The following is a 24693-nucleotide window of genomic DNA, read 5'->3' as shown; positions in this document are numbered from 1 at the left end:
AATGGCAGTTTTTAGAGGAAATTACACATCTGACCCACGTGCACTGGTCATTTTTATTATACAAAAAGGTTATTTCACAAAGTCACAAGTTAGATAAGTGATTCTTAAATCTTTAAGTGCCTACATATTTCATTTAAACGTTTTTTTCACTGAAGGTACTCCTGAACACAGGATACTGTTTCATCTGACTGAAGTCCAACCTGTCTCAAGTCCACTTTGGGCAATAGTCCTCCAAAACAATAAACAAATGACAGCCACTGATGACCTCTCACTAAATGGTCCCAGATTAATGAGCTTTATGAGTGCTCAGCTCTTCTTTGTATGGACTATTAATCTATTTTTTTTTTTTTTGCTGCTACTAGTGAGAGAATCTCAGGAAGTGCCTTCAATCTTAAATTTGCTGTGTTCACACAAACATTTGTTTTAATGTGTACATTACTGGACCTGAAATCTAGCACCATGGTCAAAGTCTTTTCAATTACATATTTCAAAAGTCTGTTCGCTTAGGGAAGTAGAACCCACCAGAAGTGATGTCTGAACAAGTGATGTAAGCTCTGAGCAGTGCTGGGTGTGGCCCCCCAAAACGAAAGTTTGAGATATAATTAATGTAAGGGCAAAACTGATACCATGACAGGTGGCAGAAATCAGCAAAATCAGCTAGGCCTCAGTTACACGAACTTGGTTTCAGTTTCAGTTTCCTAGCCATGAAACAATGTGTAACTAGCCAACCTGAATCCCCCTTGCACAGCTCCTGGGCCCAGCAAGTGGGCAAGTGGACTCAATCAATCACAATGTACCAGAAACCAGAGAGAATGTACCCAGCAACCACAAGTGTATCAGACTCCAACACATGTCCTAGACACTTGCCAAAACACCTTCGTTTAGTAACTAAGTAATATTTTTATAAAACAATAAGGCATGTACTGCTTATGTAATCAAATTCTATATGAACTGCTTGCTGCCTAAAGCCAGGGTCGCTATCAAGAGACCACTCTTTGGGTGAGATAGTTGACCCCAGTGTACTGGAATCAAACTACTGCTTTTGCATTATCGTGTTCGTGTCTCTGTTTGTCTCACCACTTGGGAACCCATAATTCCAGGCTTATCAACTAACATATAATAAAATGTGCCCTTTTCAAATATAATACAGTTCAGAGCTTTCTTAACAGACTTTGTCAGCTTACCCTCATATTCCTAGTATCAAGAACAGTGCCAGCTGCATAACAGACACTCAGACATCCAGCTAATAAATGCATAAAATCCCACAGGTCACCATCGTTTCCTGGGGCCACTCTGAATCCAATCAGACAGTACTTCTATTCCTCCCTCTAACTCAACCATTCCAACTGTTGAAGCAAACTATTCTCCGCAAAATTCCTTAGATTCACCTTTATATATATGCATGTATATGTATATATATATTTTACCTTTTTATACTTTTTAATGCAAGATGGTGGCCCTAGGAGTTTCATATTCAGGGAATGAACTAAAATGTTGCATCAAAGATGCTCAATAGGATCCACACACTAGAAGCAATCAGAGGAGAGCCGTGAGGGAACGAGGCCCACTCTGGAGAAACCAGAAATGTGCCTTACGCCCAGTCTGCAGTAACATGGGGAAAACGGAAAGCACCACGGCTGACGAGGATGGCAAACGAGTCGTTGATGCACAATTGCCTGGCAGGTGTCTTCCCCCACAGAGGCAGGACGTCTGGGCTTGTTCTGACCACTGGACGCCACCTGGCAGACGCGACGTGCTCATGAGCACCTGGCGACGGTTCTGGCGGAACGAAACGCAGCTCGTACCTAGGAAGCCGAAGCTGAGGGGCTCGCGGGAGGGCGGGCGGCTCTGTCGGAGCGCTGGAACCGGGCGGGGGGCTCCACTTTCCCTCTGCTCCCCAGTGCTCCCTGGACTGTGACAAAAGCCCTCTCAGTGGACAGGACGGCCACAGACCCGCCTCTCGGGCTCTGGGTCCCGTGGACCCTTCGGGGACGTGGCGTGGAGGTGACGGGGCAGCGGCCCTCAGGAGGGGCGCGTTTCATAGAGAAACGGCCCTGCCAAAGGGCCCGGAGGGTGCGTGATGTTCAGGCTTTTCCTCCACGCCCCCTCCCCCCCCCGCCCCCGGAGCGATTGCACAGACCCGTCCCTCCACATCTCCACATGGAGGGTCACGCTCCTCCTGGGTCCTCCCAAACCCGTGACTCCTGGGGGAGACTCCGACCCTACCCCGCCGGCGCTCTGAGGGGGGCTCATCCTCCCTAGCCCTGTCGCTTCTTGGGGGTCACCCCGCCCGCGCTCCCCCATCCTCTGAGCCGGCCCCTCGTGCTGAGAGGATCACTCTCCGACGCCTGGCCTGAGGGAGCCACTCCAAGCCGTTGTGCGAGCGCCCCGTCCGATCAGGCTCTCGGCGGGGCGTCGCTCCAACCCCACCCCACGCCCTCGCCCTGACACTCGTGAAGGGGTCCGCATCTTGAGGGGTGGCTTCACCAGCCTGGCCCTCAGCGCGCCGTTTCCCAGCGGAGCAGGTACTGGAGCAGGTCCCTGAGCACCGACGGGAACGAAGGACGGGGCGTGACTGGACGGGCAGGAGGCGGAGCTCGAGTCGGCGGGCGTGGCCGTGATCGGGGCGTGGTCAGGGGCGGGGCTGGCCCCGGGTTAATGGGCGGGGCTCCGGGTCAGGGGCGGTGCCTAGAGGGGGCGTGGCCGTCCCAGGCCGCGGCAGGGGCAGGGGGCGGGGCTCCGGGGCAGGGGGCGGGGCCCGGCGGGTTAGACCTGCAGGCCGCGGCCGTACGGGTCGCCTGTGGCTCCGCGGGCTCCGGCCGCACAGCAGCTGGGCCATGGCGGGCTGCTGCGCCGTGCTGCGCGGCTTCCTGTTCGAGTACGACACGCCGCGCATCGTGCTCATCCGCAGCCGGAAAGTGGGGCTCATGAACCGCGCAGTGCAGCTGCTCATCCTGGCCTACGTCATCGGGTGAGCGCGCTCGCGGGACCGGGGACCCCACGGCCGAGACGCGCCCCCGGGAGCGCTCCACGCCCGGACAGCCCCCTTCGGGAGGGACCCCCGCGGCGGGACCACCCAGGGGTACTTAAGCCAGACAGACCCTCCCAAGGACTCCGGGGGTACCCTAAACGGCTTTGATGTGTTTGAGAGGCACGGCCCGACCACACCGCCCGCCCCGCCTTTCCCGCCCTGGCCCTCCCGGTCCCTGCAGCCCTTTGCCTGGGCCCGGCACCGACCCGTAACTCTCCGTCTAGGCTCGCCACTTCCCAGTCCAGTGATCTGCTGGCAGAGACCAGCCGGGGGTTCCAGCTGCTCTGAGCCCATCTCAGTGTGCCGACTTCCCACCTCACCAAGTGCCGGCCTCTGATCCAATGCACCCTTGGACGGCACCAGAACCTGAGAGAGGGTTACCCTACCAGCTGGGCCGCTCCCAACAGTCCCCCCTGGAGTGCTACATTGTCTGCGGGTGCAGAAGGCCTAGGGCACTGATCCCCAAATTAGTCACTTAGGAACTGTTGAAACGGAACTCATCCCCCACACTGAGGGGGGGCTTCAACTCTGCTAACTCTTGCCCGAGGGTGCTGGGTTTGCTGCCTTCTACCCTCTGTGAGGCCTGCAGCAGTGAGTTTTGTGTTGAAATATGGATTGGCCTTCCGGGCATGTGCTCACAGCCTCCGGACCAACCCCGGGGCTGGGATTCGTTAACTTCAACAACTTTCTAGCCTCCACACCCTCATGTGACAGATGACAGAATTAGATAAATGGCAAAGTTGTGTTCAGGTGGGGGTGGGGAGAACACTCCGAAATACTCCTGGGGCTAATGTGGTGCTGGGGGGGGTTTGAACCCCTGTCTTCCATACGCAAGCGTACACTCCAGTCCTTTGAGCCAGTCCCTCTCCCCCCCTCCATCCCCCCCCATCGCCTTTTCCTAATTCTCCCTCTCCCCCTCTTCTCCTTAAGGCTTGCTCCTGGCTCTTTGTTCACTTCTGGTATGCTCAGGGTGCTGGGGGAAGCAGGATGGATTATTATCTGTTATCAGTGTGCTATCTGACCCCTTCCTTAGTCTCTTTAAGGAAGGTTTGCTGTAGGCCCCTGTAGTAAAAGACATCATAATTTCAGAGATGAACTGGATGAGGAAGTTAAAGAGAATTTTTTTTTTCTTTTTGGGTCACACCTGGCAAAACACAGGGGTTACACCTGGCTTTGCACTCAGGAAGGACTCCTGGCGGTGCTCAGGGGACCATATGGGATTCTGGGACTCAAACCTGGGTCGGCCACATGCAAGGCAAACGTCCTACCCACTGTGCTATTGCTCCAGCCCCAGAATTTTTAATTTTTAAAAGGACTATTGTGCCCTGTTTTTCTGTATCCAACAGAATTGAATGGAAGTGTATATTGTGGCTGAATTCCTAGAATTCTTAGCAACTCTTAAAAACAAGTCATCCCTCAGATAAGCAATGACCTGGGAGAATGCTCAGACCAGGTAACCCCTCCAGGAAGTAACCAAGCCAGTGAATTTCCAAAATCTCAGCATGCAGAGTACATAAGGAAGAGAGGATGATTCTAACATTTCTTGTTTCTGAAAGAAGTAATAGTACTTACTGGTAGACATTTAACAACACCTCTGGCGGGGATGATTCTGGTTTGGGTTTTGGCCAATCCCCACTGTGTAAATATCATGACCAATTTCATCTTTGAAGTTGAATCATTGTTCTGAATCATGTGTTGGGAGTTCTAAACACATTATTTTATCTCCCAGCCATTCTTGTTATATTCCCATCTTTTCTTTTGAACTACACCTGGTATTGCTTATGGGCCATTCCTACCGGTGCCCAGAGAATTACACAGCGCCAGGGCCTGAATCCCAGGCTCCCACATGCCAAGCATGTACTCTGTCTCCCTGGCCCCTAACGTCCCATCTTCCGGCGGAAACTGACACACAGAAGCAATTTGGCCAAGGCTGAAAGCTAGTATGCAGTGGAGTGAGCCATGCATCTGGCTGTATTCTTGGCTTCAGTCTTGTTCCAGTGCCCTAACCACTATTCAGGTGGATAGAAATATCCCCATTTCATAGAAAGGAAGGATGCCGATAGTCTGAATTATACAAAAGGCAAAAAGAGTTGAAATCATGCTTTGGACACTCACTAGCTATATAGCTATATGGCCATTTGGAAGTGACTTACCCTCTCTGTGTCTTTTCTCTACCAAATAGAAAATAATACCTAAATACCTAAAGTGGTTCCTAAAGTGGTTCCTAAACCACTTCCTAAAGTGGTTCCAATTAAATAATGCACCTAACGAGCTTAGAACATCACCTGTTTCTGGGTACTCAAATGATAGCTATTGTTTTACTTTTAAATTTTTTTTTTGTATTTGCAAGTCTTCTTTTTTTTTTTTTAATTTATTTTATTGAATCACCATGTGGAGAGTTCTAAAGTTCTCAGGCTTATGTCTCAGTTATACAATGCTCAAACACCCGACCCTTCACCAGTGCCCCTATTCCACCACCAAAAACCCCAGTATACCTCCCACCCCCACCCCCGCCTGCGTAACTGATAAATTTCACTTTATTTTTTCTTGACCTTGATTACATTCCATATTTCAACACAAAACTCACTATTGTTGTGGGAGTTTCCCTCCCATACTTTTAAAATTTTTTAACAGCTTATGTGTATTATAAACTGAAGAATTACCCGCATCATTTTGTATGATTCTGCAGGTCTTCGGGCATAGAAAGCACTCAGATATCTACCAAGACAGACGGCACTGAGTATTTTCTTTATGCTAGTCACTGCTTCCCTTGCACCATCACACTTCCCACAAACTGGATCTGTTGAAGTGCTTTGATCCCCACCTTGCAAAAGCAGAGTTGGAAGGGCTGGGGAAATAGTCAAGCAGGTAGGGTGCCTGCCTGCAGGCGGCTGACACCAGTTCAGTCATCAGCACCCAGCAGCTTCCCCAGCGCCAGGGGTGATCTCAGTGCTGAGCCTGGAGTAAGCCCTGAGCAAGTCAGATTTGACTCCCCAAAAAACAAAAAGTTGAATGGGTGCTCTCCAGAAGATACAGTTTTTGCAAAGTCACAGGACTAGGGAAGCCTGGTGCATGCAGCCTTGGGCCCACACCGGCACCGGAGCATGAATGCAGATGCATTGAATCGAAGGGCAATTTAAGATACCCGCTTTGCTTTGCAGGTGGGTGTTTGTGTGGGAAAAAGGCTACCAAGAAATGGACTCTGTGGTCAGCTCGGTAACGACCAAAGCCAAGGGCGTGACTGTGACCAACTCTTCTAAGCTGGGATTCCGGATCTGGGATGTGGCTGATTACGTGATTCCAGCTCAGGTAGGCCTCCTTCCAGGACTCGTAACGCTGACGCCCCTGATTGCTCCCCTTTCACACTGACTGTGCACACCTGCACACTATTACTGATTAACATGCCAGAGTTCTGGCATTGCCAGGGGCCAGACCGACGGCAAGGCAAATTCTCTGGGGGACAGGGGCCACTCTCACCAGTGCTCAGGGTTTATCCTGGTTCTTTGCTTAGGGATCACTCCTGGTAATGCTCAAAGAACAAATGTGCTGGGGATTGAACCCAGATCGCTGCCTGTAAGGCAAGTACCTTACATGCTGTACTATCTCTCTAGCCCCCAAAATGACCTTTGTAACAAAATCGATTCTTTTTAAAAATATGGCAACTCTGGAGTTCAAAGCCAGGACCTCATAGATGCAAGGTAAGGGCGCTGCCTCACACGTGCAAGGCAAATGTGCTGAGACCATCCCAGCCTGATCTCTTTCTGCTTAAACTCTGTGATCATACTCAATCGTGTTTCTTCAACTCTAACATGACTAGCATAGCCACAGCCATCGCTCCAGCCCCGAAAAGTGAAAAAAGATAGTGTCTCCAATCCTGGGAACATTCAGCAGAAATAACTATCTTTACACATTTTTGTATGTGTTGTATTGTAAACCCACGGTGAATATTTTTAGTGTAAAACTTTGGAGATGCAAAGCAAACAAGAAGGAAACAGATACCCTGACCGAGGGTTGCATCAGGAACTAGAGGGAAGAAGTTGTTTGGTGCGGAACCCTCGGCTCCAATCTGTAAGCACAAAGCTAAGTTAAATATTGACTTTCCGTAGCCATGGTGACAGCTATACTCAGCACCGGGAACCCCAGCAGATTCCTCCAGATGGCAGACGTGCCGGGGTGACCTGGCAGGCCAAAGGCAGATAACCTTGGCTCAGAGTCCTGCAGGGGGATATAAAGACTCCAGAAAGTCCCTGTGTCCTCACATGTGTTCGCTGTCTTCCTGCCTGCTCAGGAGAAGGGTCCTGCAGGGTGCCCAGAGAGAACATAGAGCGGGCGAGTCGTGACGATCAAAGGGGACCGGGTTCCGAGCAGGCTCGAGGTGGGGGGCGCTGTGGCAGCCACCTGTCTCAGCAGAGGGGCATCTGCTGCCTGTGGAGGCACCGCCTCGTCTTGGCACGTTCTGGAAAGATCACACTCAGGAAGCTGACTGAACCCCAGGGGTCCCGGCCCCTGCGTCAGCGCCTGAGGACCAGGCAGGCTGGGGGCCCGAGGGCCCGAGGGGCCCTCTCCATGCGCGTTCACGACGCCGAGCTGCTTCTCCGGAGATGGAGCAAATATCTGTTTGCCTGCGTCTACTCGGCTCATCTCAAGCTGAAATTTCCCTGAAATTAAGATAGAAAAGAAGGGGGCTGGAGCAATAGCACAGCGGGTAGGGCGTTTGCCTTGCATGCGGCCAACCCGGGTTCGATTCGCAGCATCCCACATGGTCCCCTGAGCACCGCCAGGGGTAATTCCTGAGTGCAGAGCCAGGAGCAACCCCTGTGCATCGCCGGGTGTGACCCAAAAAGGAAAAAAAAAAAAGAAAAGAAAAGAAGAAGGGGACGAAAAAGAGATCGTAACAAATGCCTGGGTCTCCCTCCGGAGCACAGGTCCAGCCTTGTACGAACATCCACAGAAGCCCTGGGTCCGAAAGGGGTGCTGGGGGACACACAGACGCCCTGGGTCCGACAGGGGTGCCAGGGGACACACTGAAGTGTTTTCTGTGCCCACCGTCCTCATGCCTCCCAGCAAGGTCTGTGCTGGGCCTTTGTTGGAATGATGCCGGGCCTCCCCAGGGCGCCAACACCTGGTCAGACCTGAGGTGGTGTCTCCACACCCCTTGTCCCTGAGGCACCCTGCGAGCACCCCCAGAGAACCCCCGGTCCAGACTGTGCACACCCAGGAGTGTGAAGGTGTTTCATGAACGCCGGTGCCCGTGAGGGGGCGATCCAAGTCCAACCTTTCCAGAGTTTCTGCCGTTTTCTCCTCACGCTGGGGTGTCCTGCTTCATGCTTCAGTCTTACCCACGGTGGGTTGCTCTCCAGCGCCCTTGCACCATACATGTGGCGCTTCCTACATAGAAGAAAGCGGATTCTTTGCAAAAGGAAGGGCTAAATGCTGGCCCTTCGTCTTGTCTTGAATGTGCTGTTTGTTTTAGTTCTGGTCAGGAAAGAGCCTCTCTGCCAGATGGGAGACCTTTGAGGCTCCTGTTTTTGCACCTTTAAGTAAGCAGAGGCTGTTCCAAGTATGGCTTGATTTCGTAAAGTCAAGTTTTATGAAGGCACCATTCATGTGAAGGAATTTTTAATATCAAGTGGTAAAACTGACTTATCATAAATTGTTTCAAAATGGAATTTTTCGTGGCTTTTAGCACATTTACAAAGTTGTGTACCTAGCACCTCAGTCTAACTCCAAAACTTTTTTGGTTGGGGAGAAGTATTTTGTTTTTTGTTTAGGGGCCACACTTGACAGTGCTTGAGCCTTACTCTCGATCTAACGCTCAGGAGTTACTCGGTGCTCAGGGGACTGTGTGTGGTACCGGGACCAAACTGGGGTCGACCACGTGCAAGGCAAGTGCTGTAACCCAGTACCGTATCTCTGAGCCCATATTTCCAAAACATTTTCCAAGCCCTAAAAGGAAATCCGGTACTCCTGAGCAGCCTCTCCACATCTCCCCCCCAAACCCCCTCCCTGACAACCACCCTTCCACTTCCTGCCTCTGGGTTTGCCTCTTCGGGACGTTTCCTGTCAGCAGGCTCATCCTGTGCGGCCCTGTGTCATGGCTCCATGCTCTCAGCATCGTGCTTGAGCGCCTCCAAGTTGGAGCCTGTCGTCAGCGCTCTGTTCCTCTCCAGCTTCCCGGACAGACCACCCTGCAAACCCAGTTGCCCGTCCAGAGAGACACTGGCCTGTGTCCACCGTGGGCTCCTGTGTTGGAGCTGCCGTGACGAGACAGTCACACGTATCTGTCCCGAGTCCGTTTTCAGTGAGGACACTGAGTCACGGGAGAGACGAGGAGACCAGAGGATCTGTTTTCGTTTGGGGGCGGGGGGTACCACACCTGGTGGTGGCTCAGGGGCCCTCCCGGTGTCGCACTCGGGAGTCTCTCCCCATGGGGCTGCCACATGCGACGCGTGTGCTCTCCCGTGTGCGGTTTCTTCACTGTGTCTGTGGCGCGTGTTAGAGCGAAGGGCTGCAGCCGGCAGGCGGGATCTCCTGCTTTCCCCAGACTCTGCTCGATTCTCTGAAGGAAGCGCGACAGTGTGCTCTCCCCCCTCGCCCCCCTGCAGGAGGAAAACTCCATCTTCATCATGACCAACATCATCGCCACCATGAACCAGACGCAGGGCCTCTGTCCTGAGGTAGGAATCTTCTCAGGCATGGCCTCGGGGCGGGTCTGCCTGCGGGGGGGCTGTGCCCACACGGAACTGGTTTTCCCTACTTTTTTTCCTCCAGTTTCCAGATGAGTCCACCGTGTGTCAGTCAGATGCCAACTGTTCCGCGGGCTCTGCCGGCACCCACAGCAACGGTACGTGTGTGCGGCTGTGACCCCCCCCCCCCCCGAATAGATGCTTAGACAAGGCAGTGGCCGCTTCCCCAGGGGGGCACCTCTCACAGTGCAGTCTGAGGGACCAGGAAGTGACCCGTCGGCCTTCTACGACCCTAGAGACTGGGGCGCAGATTGGGGTGTGAGGATCTTGGCATTCACCCCATCAACGATTCCCCCGAAGCCATCTCAGATCTTGGCCAGTGCTGAGGTTTGACATCGCCCCAAGCCTAGCAGCTGCAGAGATACAGCTAGGATTCCCGAGAACCCCAACTCCGACCCCTACACACACACACACACACACACACCATTGGACACTGTCCAAACCAGCATGGCCCAAAAGTCACCGCGTGGGGTGTCGTGGTGGGGGTCTCCTCCTCCTAACGAAAGCAGAAGAGGTGCCCCCGCAGACCTGGGTGTCCCCTCGCTCCTGTAGGAGTGGCAACGGGAAGGTGCGTGCCTTTCAACCGGACCGTGAAGACATGCGAGGTGGCAGCCTGGTGCCCGGTGGAGGAAGACGAGCAGGTGCCAAAGTGAGTCCTGGCTGTGGGGAGGAAGGGGCCAAGCCTCTGCTCCCGGGCTTGAGGGAAGGTGGCCCGTGTATGTGACTTTGTTCTCTTGGTGTCCCTGTGGCATCGGGGTGGTGTCCTCCTCACAAGGCATCAGACAGGGGGCCCGGGTGTTATTATGGAAGCCCGCAGAAGACTTATTCCAGGAACTGACAGCAAACAGTTCTCTGAGTCTTAAAGAGCATATGTTACGGGCATGCACACACGCGCACCTGCACGCGCACACGCGCACACACACATACCATGCCCTTTATCACCCAGCCGACCACAGACAGTAATAGCACGGCCGATCTGGCCTCAGAGGCCAACAGCTGAGTCTTATCTCATCGTGGAGATTTGGGGACCAAAGAGAAGATTGAGAACTGGCTTCGGAGATTTCTTAGTGCAGCCACTGCAACTGGGAAAGTAACTTCTAGAAGAGAAAGAAGGGTAGCATTTCATTATTTCCGATGCTGGGTCTGGCATTCAGGGCCTCACGCGTGCGGGGCTGGCACGCTTACCACTGAACCACGTTTGGCCAGAATCCTCGCTGGTCAGAGCCGGAGGCTGGAGAGCTGTGCTCACTGTGTGGGGCCACCGGCCCACGAGGCTGTGGCACCTGGGACATGTGGCTGCATCCCCAGGGGGCCGTGATAGCAGTGTGTTATATGTGCCCGATTCAGAACATGAAACAGCTCATTAATTAGAATGTGTGGGGCAAGGGGGACCCCTGCAGAGCCCCAAAATAAATCCCCAGCACTGCACGGTCCCCTGCGCACAGCCAGGAATGACACCCCTCAAGAACCACAGTGCGGGGCCGGAGCGATAGCACAGCGGGGAGGGCGTTTGCCTTACACGCGGCCGACCCGGGTTCGATTCCCAGCATCCCATATGGTCCCCCGAGCACCGCCAGGAGTAATTCCTGAATGCAAAGCCAAGAATAACCCCTGTGCATCGCAGGGTGTGACCCAAAAAGCAAACAAAAAAAAGAAACCACAGTGGGAGGAGCCCCCTGAACACTGCTGAGTGTGATCAGAACACCAAAGTAATGATAATATTTACACTATCTTTACATGTTAAGTGTAATATTTCAGGGACTGGAGCGATAGCACAATGGGTAGGGCGTTTGTCTTGCATGCGGCCAACCCGGATTCAATTCCCAGCATCCCATATGGTCCCCGGAGCACCACCAGGAGTAATTCCTGAGTGCAGAGCCAGGAGTAACCCCTGAGCATCGCCAGATGTGACCCAACAAGAAAAAAACAAAAACAAAAGAGTAATATTTTAGATATACTGAGATACAGGTTCTTCACTGCTGTTGAGTACTGCCAAGTATAGTCTACATGATCGAACCCCAAAAGGTATTTTTTAAAAGTGTTCTGTGAGTTCCACCTCAGTGGTTTTTGTTTGTTTGTTTGTTTTTTGTTTTTTTGCTTTTTGGGTCACACCCAGCAATGCTCAGGGGTTACTCCTGGCTCTGCACTCAGGAATTACTCCTGGCAGTGCTTGGGGGACCATATGGGATGCCAGGGATCGAACCCGGGTCGGCTGCGTGCAAGGCAAACGCCCTCCCCGCTGTGCTATCACTCCGGCCCCCACCTCAGTGTTTTTAAGAGGATCAGTTCACATGAACAGTTTTGTGCAAGGGACAGACATGTGGAGGAAAGGTTATAGTAGAGAGGAGAAGGTGGTTTTTAAAAACCCTGACCTGGGGTGGGGTGTAGTCAGCGGCAGAACACATGCATGCGTTTCTTCTGTGCACGCATGCAGCCCTCAATATGATACCTGACATCATAAATAAACTTAAAGTTCAAAAGAAAAAAAAAATCACATCAGATATAGAAATAAGGGGAATTGAATCCCTGAGGAAAAGAAGGCCCTACTTGCCTCATCACCAGATAATTGACGGTATGGGAGGGGGTGCGGGGGGCCTACTCAGAGAGCCCACTCCTATCAACATGGGCCTATCAAAACACCAAAAATTGTAACTTCCTTGGGTGTCAAATGCAGCTTAGCATGCCAGGTGTTGATGTACAGTTTTTGTCTGCTTGTTTGGGGGCCACACCCGGAAATGTCAGGGGTTACCCGGCTCTGCACTCAGCAGCCACTCCCGGCGGCATGTAAGGGGCCAGGAACTGAGCCCCAGTTGCCGCTTACCTGCTCTAGTGTCTCTGTGGCCCCGCTGACGTGGAACTTGGAGAACGGGCCACGGGCCAGGCGGCATGACCTTTTTGTGTATTCGTGAGAATACCTGCGAGATGGGGTCAGAGCCGCCTGCAGCTGACCTTTCTCGGGCTCTAACCTGTCAAACCAGACCTGAGCCTCAGAGAGGCCAGACCCAGAGTGATAGCTGAGGGCTGCCGGAGGCGCTCATCCATCCGTTCAGCTCCTGTGTCCAGTGCTCCCCCGGCAGGAGGAGAGCAGAAGGCGCCCTCCTCCAACGGGCCCGTGAGACAGGAGAGCGGGGAAAGTGCCAGGTTCCACCCGGCACCACCTCGGGAGCCAGCCGTGGGCAGAGACAGCGCCCAAACCCCAAACAAACACAGGCCCCGCTTTTTTTTTTTTTTTTTTTTTTTTTTGCTTTTTGGGTCACACCCAGCAATGCACAGAGGTCACTCCTGGCTCATGCACTCAGGAATCACCCCTGGCGGTGCTCAGGGGACCATATGGGATGCTGGGAATTGAGCCCAGGTCAGCCAAGTGCAAGGCAAACGCCCCACCCGCTGTGCTATCGCTCCAGCCCCAGGCCCTGCTTTTTTGACTAAGCATGTAGGTAGCAGGGAGTAGAAAGTGCTAGAAATGTTCTGTTTCGTTCTTGCCCGAGGACACCCTGGGACGTGTGCACTGCTGTGTGGAGACAGCGCTGAGGCCGGCGAGGCGGGCTTTCACTCAGTGTGGCACCTTTGTTTTCCAGCCCTGCTTTTTTAAGTGCGGCGGAAAACTTCACCCTCTTGGTCAAGAACAACATCTGGTACCCCAAGTTCAACTTCAGCAAGTAAGTGTGGCCGCCAGCTTGGCGAGTCCGTCCCCCCCCCCCAGGCAGAGAGAAGCTTCTGGCTCTTCTTCTTCAAGTTTTTCTCATTTTTTTTTTTTTTGCCTCCTCATGACTTCAGGAGGAATATCCTTCCCAACACCAGTACCAGCCACCTCAAATCCTGCATTTACGACCCCGTCACGGATCCCTTCTGCCCCATCTTCCGTCTGGGGAAAATAGTGGAGTACGCGGGACACAGCTTCCGGGACATGGCGGTGGAGGTAGGCACGGGCCCAGCCGCCTCGGCTCCGTGACCCTACTCCCAGATGGGCTCGGAGGGAAGCTGGCTCCGTCTCTGCTCGAACCCCGCAGGGAGGCATCATGGGAATCCAGATCAACTGGGCCTGCAACCTGGACAGGGCCGCCGCCCTCTGCCTGCCCAAGTACTCCTTCCGCCGCCTCGACACCAGGGACACGGACCACAACGTGTCCCCCGGCTACAATTTCAGGTGGGTCCCATTTCTCGTGCCTTGGGGATGGTGGGACGATAGTGGCTGGTGCTGTCCCCAGTGCACGGAGCCACGCGCCAAGGGCCCCTCGTCAGGGAGTGCCCCCGGTGGCGCTGGGGACAGTGGCTAGCTACTCCTGTGCCTGTACTTCCTGGGCCTCGGGCTGCCTCAAGAACCCGGAGGGGGCGCTGGAGCAATAGCACAGTGGGTAGGGCATTTGCCTTGCACGCGGCCGACCCGGGTTCGATATTCCCAGCATCCCATATGGTCCCCTGAGCAGCGCCAGGGGTAATTCCTGAGTGCAGAGCCAGGAGTAACCCCTGTGCATCGCCGGGTGTGACCTAAAAAGCAAAAAAAAAAAAAGAACCCGGAGGGATGGGGGCAGAGCCGCAGAGAGGCTGGCTGCTTCCAGAACCCCCACCCACACCGCTCCTGGTGTCCCCAAGGCTGTGCCCTGGGACCCAGTCTTAGCCTCAGAAAAGGCCTTGGCTGGCCCCTCCCCGCTGAGTCCTGGGTGTTTGGCTCTAGGGTTGATGCACAGGTTTGTTTTTTTTTCCTTGGGGGGCATTAAACATTGCTTTAAGTTTTAATGTTTACTTCTGCCAGACAGCATAGCCTGCACTCTACTTGGATAAATTTACAAGCTACTTTTCTGCTGCTTCTAGGTTTTTTGTTTGTTTGGTTTTTGGGTCACACCTGGCGATGCACAGGGGTAACTCCTGGCTCTGCACTCAGGAATTACTCCTGGCGGTGCTCAGGGGACCATATGGGATGCTGGGAATCGAACCCAGGTCAGCTGCATGCAAGGCAAACACCCTACCCGCTGTGCTATCGCTCCAGCCCCTGCTTCTAGTTTTAAACCTTAACCATGTTTTTGATGACAAGGAATGCTGCAAAAATACTCTAGTTCAGCAAAGAGTATGATCACAAAATAATCTTTACCCATTCTACAGTGTTTCAGAAGTACCAGTTGATTTTAGTACACAAAATAGATCTAGATGCTAATGGCGGCTAACCTGGGATGTTTCTGATAGCAGCTGCTGTCCATGCAGCGCTTGTGCTCCAAGGGGAAGGCACAGACTCTCCTACAGTGAGCCGCCTTACAAAGAGTTCTTTTGTACAAATCCATTTATGTCACATTTAATTTAGTGAGGCACAGGGTTTGCTGCTCACCAGTGGGTGGCTTGGGGCAGCTGGTTCCACCACAGTGGTGGTGACAGAGGCCCCAGATCCAGGTGCCAGCAAGGACAGACTCTTTCTAGACCTCATGTAGCTTCCAGTGGCTCCCGGCAATCATGGGGATCCATGGCTCACCCACGATCACAAACTCTTGTCCTTCTCCATGTGACCTGCCATCTGCCTCTCCTCCTCCTCCACCCATCACCAGCCAAACTGGATTGAGCCCCCCCTAATCCAGCACGGATCCCTCACATTCACACCTGCAGATCAACTGGGGGATAGAGGGGGCTGATGTTGAGCCCAGCTCAGATGGCAGTCTGATGGCAGGGGCAGGGGCGGGGCGGGGCGGGGCGGAGGGAACTGATGCTGAGCCCAGCTCAGATGGCAGTCTCATAGCAGAGTCCAGGTCAGGGCGGCCACTTCTTTTTCTTTTTGGGTCATACCTGGCGATGCACAGGGGTTACTCCTGGCTCATGCACTCAGGAATTACTCCTGGCGGTGCTCAGGGGACCATATGGGATGCTGGGAATCGAACCGGGTCGGCCACATGCAAGGCAAACGCCCTACCCGCTGTGCTATTGCTCCAGCCCCAGGGCGGCCACTTCTTAAGCAGGAAAATCTGGGAGATGCTCAACAGGCCGAGCACGTGCTTCTCATGCACGAGGCCCCGGTTTGTTCCCCAGCACCACGCCGTCCCCAAGCAGAGCCAGGACTATCCCTCAGAAGTTCTGGTTGTGACCCAATAGCAAAACCAAAAAAGCAGCAGCAAACTGTAGCCACTCCCCTTCTCTCCCGACCCCTGGCCCTGGCCCTTCTAGGAGCCAGGGCGGCCCAAGCTTTTGTGTTTTGCTTGTCGCCCTCTAGTGGTGACATGTGGGACAGCGCCCAGCAGCAGGAAATGTCAGGCGGACTCTCCCTGGCTCCTCACCCACCGGGACTAAAGGTCAATGAGAAGCCCGTCCGGTGCGGTGTGCTGCCAGCTCAGTCCTGGGCCCATGGAGCTGCCCCTTTCCTGCTCCGTGGCCAGGGGCTCCCCGAGAAGCGGGCGGCTCTGGGGTGTCAGGAAGGCGTTGGCAGCAAGTTTGGCCGGGTGCTGAGGGAGAGCCGAGGCCTGTGTTGGACCCTCCCCCGGGCCTTCCCCACGGCCCGGCCCTCTGCTGCCGGACCCGCCTGTGCCAGGAGAGGCCCCGGGTGCTCGGCCAGTGCAGTGGGATTCCGCCCCCGGGGGCCACCACCTCTCACTCGCGCTCCCTGGACCTTCCCCAGGTTTGCCAAGTACTACAAGGACTCGGGTGGCACCGAGCACCGCACGCTCATCAAGGCCTACGGCATCCGCTTCGACATCATCGTGTTCGGAAAGGTAGCCTGGCGCCCACTCCCCCCTGGGCACCTCTTCCAGGCTGGCCAGGGCCCCGCCCCTAGTGGTGTTCCGTTGCTTCCTGTCTTGCAGGCTGGGAAATTCGACATCATCCCCACCATGATCAACGTCGGCTCTGGCCTGGCGCTGCTGGGGGTGGTAAGTGGCGGGGCCCCACTGCTCAGCCTGAGGGGGGCCCCCTGGCCGCCCTGCGCAGTGTCCCCCCAGAGCTCGCACTGGACTCTCCATTCGACCCCTGAGGCTGTTTCCCTCCCCCACCTCCCCTCTCCCGACTCATGCTCTTGGGGGTCCTTTCCTCCCAGTGAAAGGTGTGGCTGGAGGGAGGGACCAAAACTGGCAAGGTCAAGTTTCTTCCCTCGTGCTAAATTCAGGCAACAGTGCTCTGTGACGTCATTGTCCTCTACTGCATGAAGAAGAAGTACTACTACCGGGAGAAAAAATACAAATATGTGGAAGACTATGAGCAGGTAGGTTGCGTCCCACAGTTACCTCCCTTTAACTGCCTCATACCCCGGCGAGAGCCCTGAGCTGGGCCGCCCCGCATCACCCACCTGCTCCGTTTCTAACCCATCACCACTGGGATTCGCTTCCTACTTTCTTCATATGGACTTTCAGTTCTAACCCGTCCCAATAAGTGATGTGTTGTGTGTTCTTCTTCCAGGGACTTGCCGGGGAACAGGAGCAGTGAGACCCCTCGGGCCCCTCTGGTGCCGTTACCTAAGCACATCAACAAAGGAAAAAAGATCACCCTGGGGAGAGTGTTCCAGCTTTGGATTCAGGCTCCCCTTCCCCAGAGCCTGAAGATGCCTTTGTTTGGGGGCGCAGGGTTTCCATGGGAAGCCCTCTGCGTGGTAGGTCACCTCCTGCCCTGCCGGAGGAGCAGGCAAGCCCTGGCCCTGGGAAGTGGCAGTGCTCTACACCCGGGACCAGCGTCTGCAGAATCCCCCACAATCATCAGATAGCGACAGGCCCCACTGCTTGGCCGGCTCAAGCACTTTTAGATGGGAAGGAAGGACCCTGCGTGTCATCTCTAGATTGGTCACCCGTGTTTTGCACACTGGGATGGCTGTTCCCGTCCCCCACCAACAGGGAGCTGCGACACTGTGCTTACAGGTGCTATGCCACCTGGCGTTTCGGCTCCCAGGATCTGGCTGACTTTGCCATCCTGCCCAGCTGCTGCCGCTGGAGAATACGGAAAGAATTTCCCAAGAGTGAAGGCCAGTACAGTGGCTTCAAGAACCCTTACTGATGCCACAGGCTGAGCCGTCACTCCTGGGGCCTTTGCCTACACCTTGAGCTTCACCTGCAAAGGTCTGTGGCCAAATTTTCAGCCAGAGGGCAATGCACATTCCTCCCACCTCTCTGCAGGAGTCAGAGGGCTGAGTCCTGGGAAATCAAACAAACCAAGGGGCCTCAGCATGGACCATGAGCCAGGAGATTTCGATTTGTGTCTCAGCTCTGTCCCTAAAAAGTAATGTGATCCCAGGCCTTTAACCGCTGTACCTCACTCATCTCCCCAGCCTGCTGTCTCCCGGAGGTACGTGAGCTTTCTCCTTAGTGCAGAATGAGGAGAATGAGTGGTCAGACTAGGAAACTGAAGAACTATAAAGAAAGCCTTCTAGGTCCTATTGGGAGCATGTGGAGGATTAAAAATGGCCCCAAGTTATGTGACACTTACCCCTCAGAACCTGGGGTTAGTTCTGCCCTTGCACCCGTGCCGCTCTGATGGCTCTCGCCAATAGTGCAGTGACATCGCACTACTCGATCATTTGGGGGGCTTGAGCCTTGGAGGCTTCCACTTCCTGGCCTTGGCAGTCTGGCTGGAAAGAGAGTCAGCCCCCAGAGAAAAGTATGCGGATCCCGAGATTGTCCTGCGCAGAAGACAGAGAACCTGGAAGTCACATGAAGCAGATTTCAGGAACTTCCATCTCTGCTTTCCCGAGACATCTCAGAGACCCACAAAATGAAATTCTGTGGGCGTTTGGTTTTGGCTTTTTGTCTTTTGGGGCCACGCTTGGCAGTGCTCAGGACTTGGTCCTGGCTCTGCTCTCAGGGAACACTCCTGGTGGGGTTCAGGGAACCATGCGGGGTGCTAGGGATTAAACCCAGGTTGGCCGCGTGCGAGACAGTTACTCGGTCCACTGTACTATCTTTCTGACCTCAGAAATCTTTTCAGCCACTACATTTTAGATTAAAATGTCAAACAGTAACAGAGAACTAGAGAGGAGGCCTGATGGTGGCTCTGCCCATAATTTTCCTGGTTCTAAGGCTTTCTGGGAGTCCGTTCCGCCCTTAGGGGCCCTGGGTTTCTGTTTGGTGAGTCTAGAAGGGCTAATGGCCAAATCAGGTAACTCACTTTTCAGCCCTGGGATCAAATCTCACAGCTGAGTTATGCAATACAGTGCAACTCGCGTCACGTTCCTGTGGTGGGAAGCAACTAACTGCTGCTGTTAGAAACTGCGAAGTTTAGCCTCGTGCCTTGAACAAACCTAGATGGGTCCTTAAGAGCAGCCCTCCCGAACCCTTAGCATTCCTCTGCGTCAGCCACTATGATATGACAATGGGTATTTGTAAGCTTTAGGATCCTCCTCCCAAAGAATTTCCTTTTCATTGATTTTGATAATAAACTGCACTGTAGCAATTATTTGGAAGAATAGAGACCACTATTCAATATTATATGTGATGCACGATCTGTGATTCCCCCACCCCCACCCCCGTACTCTTTAAGGTTTGCCATTTTGATACATTAAAAAAAACACTATTGGGGGCTGGAGTAATAACACAGCGGGTAGGGTGTTTGCCTTGCACGCAACCGGCCCAGGTTCAATTCCCAGCATCCCGTATGATCCCCTGAGCACAGCCAGGGGTGATTCCTGAGTGCAGAGCCACGAGGAACCCCTGAGCATTGCCAAGTGTGACCCAAAAAGGAAAAAAAAAAGCCACTATCAACTGTTATTCATAAAACAATATGAATAAAAACTTGGGGTGGGGGTTGTTCCTGGAATCTTTTCCTGTTTTAAACTCAGGAATCAAGTTAATTGGGCCAGACTGAACTTTTATTTTTAATACCTTTAAGAGTTACTGTGGTTTTTTTTTTTTTTCTTTTGAAGGATGGGGTAGGCGCGCCCAGCAGTGGTAGCAGAGAGGTCCAGGGTTTCACATATGCAAAGCATGTGCTCTATCACCTGAGCCACATCCAAGATATTTTTTGGAAAGTGAATTATATATGCTTCTTTGGAATTGAGATTCAAGAATTCTATGTGAATAGTGTAGATATCCATTCTGATGGCCTCTGGTGCCAGTGCATTTGTTGCCTCATAGAATCCTAAATGGAGTATGAATCTCGAGTGACAAAGAATTCCTTGATCGACTTGAAGACTGCCTGTCTTCACCTTCCCCCAGATGCTCTGGGTGAATGGGATGTGTGATGTTAACTGTGTATAAAATGCCTGATGCTTTCCACAACAACACACGTCATATTTGTATTTTTAGTCTATTGCTTAAAATAATATCATTGCCACAGGCATCCCGTGGATGTTTTGTAGGGTTTTTTTTTCTAGTACTCCAGTTCGCTCTTCTGACTCGTAGCTGTTCAGTAGCCTCACAGCTCAGCATCTGCTCAACACCTGACCGCTTGCTTGCTTGCTTGCTTGCTGTCACTCCTCTGATCTCACGGGGAGCTGGGCATGGGCTTGCCTTTTTCTCTCCAGAGGGAATGCTTTAAAAGACCTTCCTAATGTCTTAACGTGACTTTGGATCATTAAAAAAAAAAAAAAAACATAAATCATACTTGTATTCCCTTTACTTCCTTTTTCCAGAAGATTCCCCCATATCACAGCTCATTCATGGACACATTCATTCACCAGAGTCACTCACTACACTCATACAGTATTATGTGAGGAAGCTGGAGAGAGAGTACAGCAGATAGGGAACTTGCCTTGTATGCAGCTGACCAGGGTTTGATCCTCAGCACCCCATGTGGTCCCCTGAGATCAGCTAGGGGTCATCCCTGAGCATTGCTTTCCCCACCCCCTCTACTGGCATCTGTTAGCTTCCTCTTCTCTAGTCCCTGAAGGTTTGTAATCAAGTTTCTAGAATAACTGATGATTTACAGAGGGAACAGTAGATTTCGACACCCTTCCTCTTGTTCTTCCTTTTCATGAAGTTTCAAGTCACATGAGACAGTTCAGAAATCAGAGGAAGAAAGAGGCAGCCACCGCTGACACATCATTTTACTCAAGTAATTTTCATACTCGACAGAGTAGGAAAGGACCTTATTTTGCAAGATGGCTGAGTACTGTGATTTATGAGTTGTATTTTACTTCCTGTGCAAACAGGAAAAGCTCCTTAAAGGCACAGAGCCTCCAGGGCTTGGGCCGCTGATGCCTGTTCCAGCACAGGGCAACGGGGCAGAGCCGTGACACCAGAAACAGAAAACCAGGGCTCACATCCTGGCTCAGCACCGGTTAGGGCGTGGTATTGGGTGGCTTGTCCAACCCTTAGAAACCTCAGTTGCACCTTTGTGCATAGAGATGTTTTAAGTCCGATGTTATAAATGTCAATATATGAAAAGCACCTAACCCATGCCCAGATCACAGAGAGCAGCAAATGTTAGAAAATCTCATTGTTTAAAGAATTAGCCGGATGTTTAATGATGCCGACTAGTAGGATGATGACTTGGACAGTGCCCAAGCCCCTCTCCTGAGCTCCAGGTCCCTTCCTGGAGTCACCTCTGGGTACTCAGTGAGGCTCAAGTCCCCACTCGCCGACCCCTGAGCTGGGGCGGGCTCTGGGCGTTGTTGCGGGTCTCACACACTGAGGGGGGCAGCTTTGCCAGCTCAGCATCTGCTTCCGCCCCTGTGCTGCGGGGAGACCCCAGAGCCCATGCTCCAGAGTGGGGGGTGGGGAACCCCGCACACTGCCAGCCAGTGATTACTGGGAGTGTCTGCACTGTGCAGGGGTTGAATGTGCCACCAAGGCCTCATCCAAAAAGGGCTGTGACACACCGTCCCGGATATGAAGGTGGCACCCCAGATACTGAATATAGGGCAAGCTCAAGTTGCCTGCCTCGCAGAAAAGTGTCAGAGTGAAGCAAAAAAAAAAAAAAAGGTAAAATTAGAGTGAGCAGAATATTTTAGGATAGGAAGGAGTCCCAGTGGGAAAATCACTTTAAATAAACTCAATCTATTAAAATCTAGACTTACAAAATAAGCAAACAGGGTGTAATTAGGGTGTGAGTATTTTATGCTTAACAAAGGGATTTGTGGAAAGATAAAAATCCTTCAAAACATTAGGATGAGGGGCTAGAACAGTAGCACAGCAGGTAGGGCGTTTGCCTTGCATGCAGCCAACCCAGGTTCGAATCCCAGTATCCCATATGGTCCCCTGAGCACTGCCAGGAGGAATTCCTGAATGCAGAGCCAGGAGTAACCCCTGTGCATCGCGAGGTGTGACTCAAAAAAAAAGCAGAAAATAAACATTAGGATGAAACTTCACACAGTCCCTTTTCAGAGCTTCCTATCAAAGAAACAAAGGACTATCTGTAGAGCTGGGCTTTCACTGACTACCAGTGAGAACCATGTAGACCTCGTCTTACTTTTCTTATTTACAAAAGGAAAAGCTTGAGCTACCTATGACCTATAGGTACTCTTAACATGCTCCCTTCATTATTAATACAATAAGGTCAATGGCACCTTATTAAGCTTATACAAAGCACATCACCTGGTACGTGGCAATTTGAATAAATATTCTGTGTTAACTAAAATCAAAAGTCCATACCATGGCCTGCAAGGTCCTAACCAACTCAGCCCAACAACGCCTCAGGACCATAGTTCACCTCACTTCCTATCCTTGCCTACCATTATGCTACATTCATGTTGGGGTTTTTTTGTTTGGGGGAGCCTCCCCCACAAAAAAGGGAAAAAGAAGAAAGGTAAGAAAGAAAGAAAGAAAGAAAGAAAGAAAGAAAGAAAGAAAGAAAGAAAGAAAGAAAGAAAGAAAGAAAGAAAGAAAGAAAGAAAGAAAGAAAGAAAGAAAGAAAGAAGGAAAGAAGGAAGGAAGGAAGGAAGAAAGAAAGAAAGAAAGAAAGAAAGAAAGAAAGAAAGAAAGAAAGAAAGAAAGAAAGAAAGAAAGAAAGAAAGAAAGAAAGAAAGAAGGAAAGAAAGAAAGAAAAACAAACTTGATCTTCCCCAAAGAAGTATAGATATAATTTTTTTCCTGGTGCAACCTCTACCAGTTTTCAGAGCTATAGTGCCTAAGGAGTTAGCCTTCTCCCAAAATACTTATCTGGAGCTGGCAGATTTTTGATCCCCAACAGAAAATTTTCCCAAAAACATTGAGAAAAATTCTCCTTTATATTTAGATCTCAGAGTATATCCTTAGAAAAATAAAAAGAACAGGGGAAAAAACATTTCCTTAGACATGGCTCCCCTAATAAATATATACAGGCACACATCAGAGATACTGTGGGTTCCTTCCATGTTGCGCGCCGCTTCGTCCAGCGAAGAAACACGCAACTCGGAGATCCTTTTGGCTGCGATTTATTTAGGAACTTTCTCATGCGTTAGAGAAGAAATCAGGAACGGGGACGTGGAGTAAGGCGGAAAAAGGGACGCATGAGGGAGAACCCACTAGCTAGGTGACCTCCCCCCTTATATACCTCTCGCTGCCTGCTTATGCCCACGTGTCCGCATCTGATAGGTTAGTCACAGCTTATGGGTGTGGCAAGACATCCTGTTTCCTTATTAGGAGTTGTTTTCGAAGCACACAGGTGTTGATTACAAAGAGCGCTACAAAGCATGGTCCCATGGTGGCTCTCCACACTTCCAGACGTCACAATATAACAAATGTCTCAGAAAAAGTCACTGCAATGTTCTGGCTTCCTGGGGCATATAAAACTTAAGTTTGGGGACCAGAGTGAGAGTACAGAAGCATTTGCCTTGCATTTGGCCAATCTGAGTTCAATCCCTGGCACCCCATATGGTCCCTTGAGCACACCAGGCGTGATCCCTGAGCATAAAGCCTTGAGGAGGCCCTGAGCACAACCGGGTGTGGCCCAAAAACAAAAGAAAATTTAAGAAGTTAAGTTTAGGGGGCTGGAGTGATAGCACAGCGGGTAGGGCATTTGCCTTGCATGCGGCCAACCCGGGTTCGATTCCCAGCATCCCATATGGTTCCCTGAGCACCGCCAGGGGTAATTGCTGAGTACAGAGCCAGGAGTAACCCCTGAGCATCGCCAGGTTTGACCCAAAAAGCAAAAAAAAAAAAAAGTTAAGTTTACACAATACTGTCTGTTATTAAGTACATAATAGCACTCTGTCTAAAATAAAATTTTAAAAAATTGGGAGAGCCAGATAGTACAGTGAGTAGGGCACCTGCTTAGCAGTTCCTGGCATCCCATATGAGCACCACCAGGAGTGACTTGAGTACAGAGGCAGGGGGAAGCCCTGAACATCACCAAGTGTGGCCCCAAAACGGAAAGAAAACAAAACAAAGGCAACATGATGAGAGAACTGATCCACACAAATGAGGTGGGGAGATGGGGGGAGGGGAAGATGCAAGGGAGGGGTGTTGGAGTCCATGAGGAGGGAGATGGGTACACAGTGATGAGTGGTGTTGGAATTATGTGCATAAGAAACCATTATTAACAGTATTGTAAACAACATAATCTCAATTAAAAACACTTAAAGCAGTTTTTCAGGTACAGTGAAGGAAGGTGTACAGGGCCAAAGTACAGCATGGAGGGCAGATCCACACCCAGATGGACTCCCCAGCACTGGCAAGACTGATCCCTGAGTGCAGAGTCAAGAGTAAGCCCTGAGCACAGCTGGGTGTGACCCAAATACCAAATAGTGAAGCAACGTATAATAAAACAAGGCAAATCTGTAAGAACCCAACACATAGGTTGAATTCTCACAGGGTACATATAGAACATGTATAAAAACGGGGGCCAGAGCCATAGTACAGTGGGTTGGGTATTTTGCCTTGCATGTGACCAACCTGGATTTGGTCCCTGGCATCCCATATGATTCCCTAAGCACTGCCAGAAGTAATTCCTGAGTGCAGAACCCAGGAGTAAGCCCTGACATTGCCGGGTGTGACCCCCCTGGCCCCCAAAAAGAACATGTGTAAAAACAGACATGTAAGGACCAGAAAGATAACACAGGGTTTGAGGCACTTGCTATGCACATGGCAACCCAATTCAATCATCAGT

General features: G+C 51.9%; 1 protein-coding gene across 1 annotated transcript; it reads left to right on the top strand.

The window, feature by feature from the left end:
* Positions 1-2757: 2757 nt before the first annotated feature.
* P2RX4 (purinergic receptor P2X 4) lies at positions 2758-19225 on the top strand. Its single transcript, XM_055147355.1, has 12 exons — positions 2758-2971; positions 6193-6340; positions 9637-9708; positions 9803-9875; positions 10330-10426; positions 13356-13436; positions 13555-13696; positions 13788-13924; positions 16370-16463; positions 16554-16619; positions 16853-16948; positions 17143-19225. Exons 1-12 carry the CDS (start codon positions 2838-2840, stop codon positions 17167-17169), a joined length of 1167 nt encoding a protein of 388 aa, XP_055003330.1. The 5' UTR covers positions 2758-2837; the 3' UTR covers positions 17170-19225.
* Positions 19226-24693: the final 5468 nt, after the last annotated feature.

Source organism: Sorex araneus, chromosome 9 (assembly GCF_027595985.1).
Source record: "Sorex araneus isolate mSorAra2 chromosome 9, mSorAra2.pri, whole genome shotgun sequence".
NCBI classification, from domain to species: domain Eukaryota; kingdom Metazoa; phylum Chordata; class Mammalia; order Eulipotyphla; family Soricidae; genus Sorex; species Sorex araneus.
The sequence above is the reverse complement of the archived record's forward strand: the minus strand, read 5'-3'. Positions and strand labels throughout refer to the sequence as shown.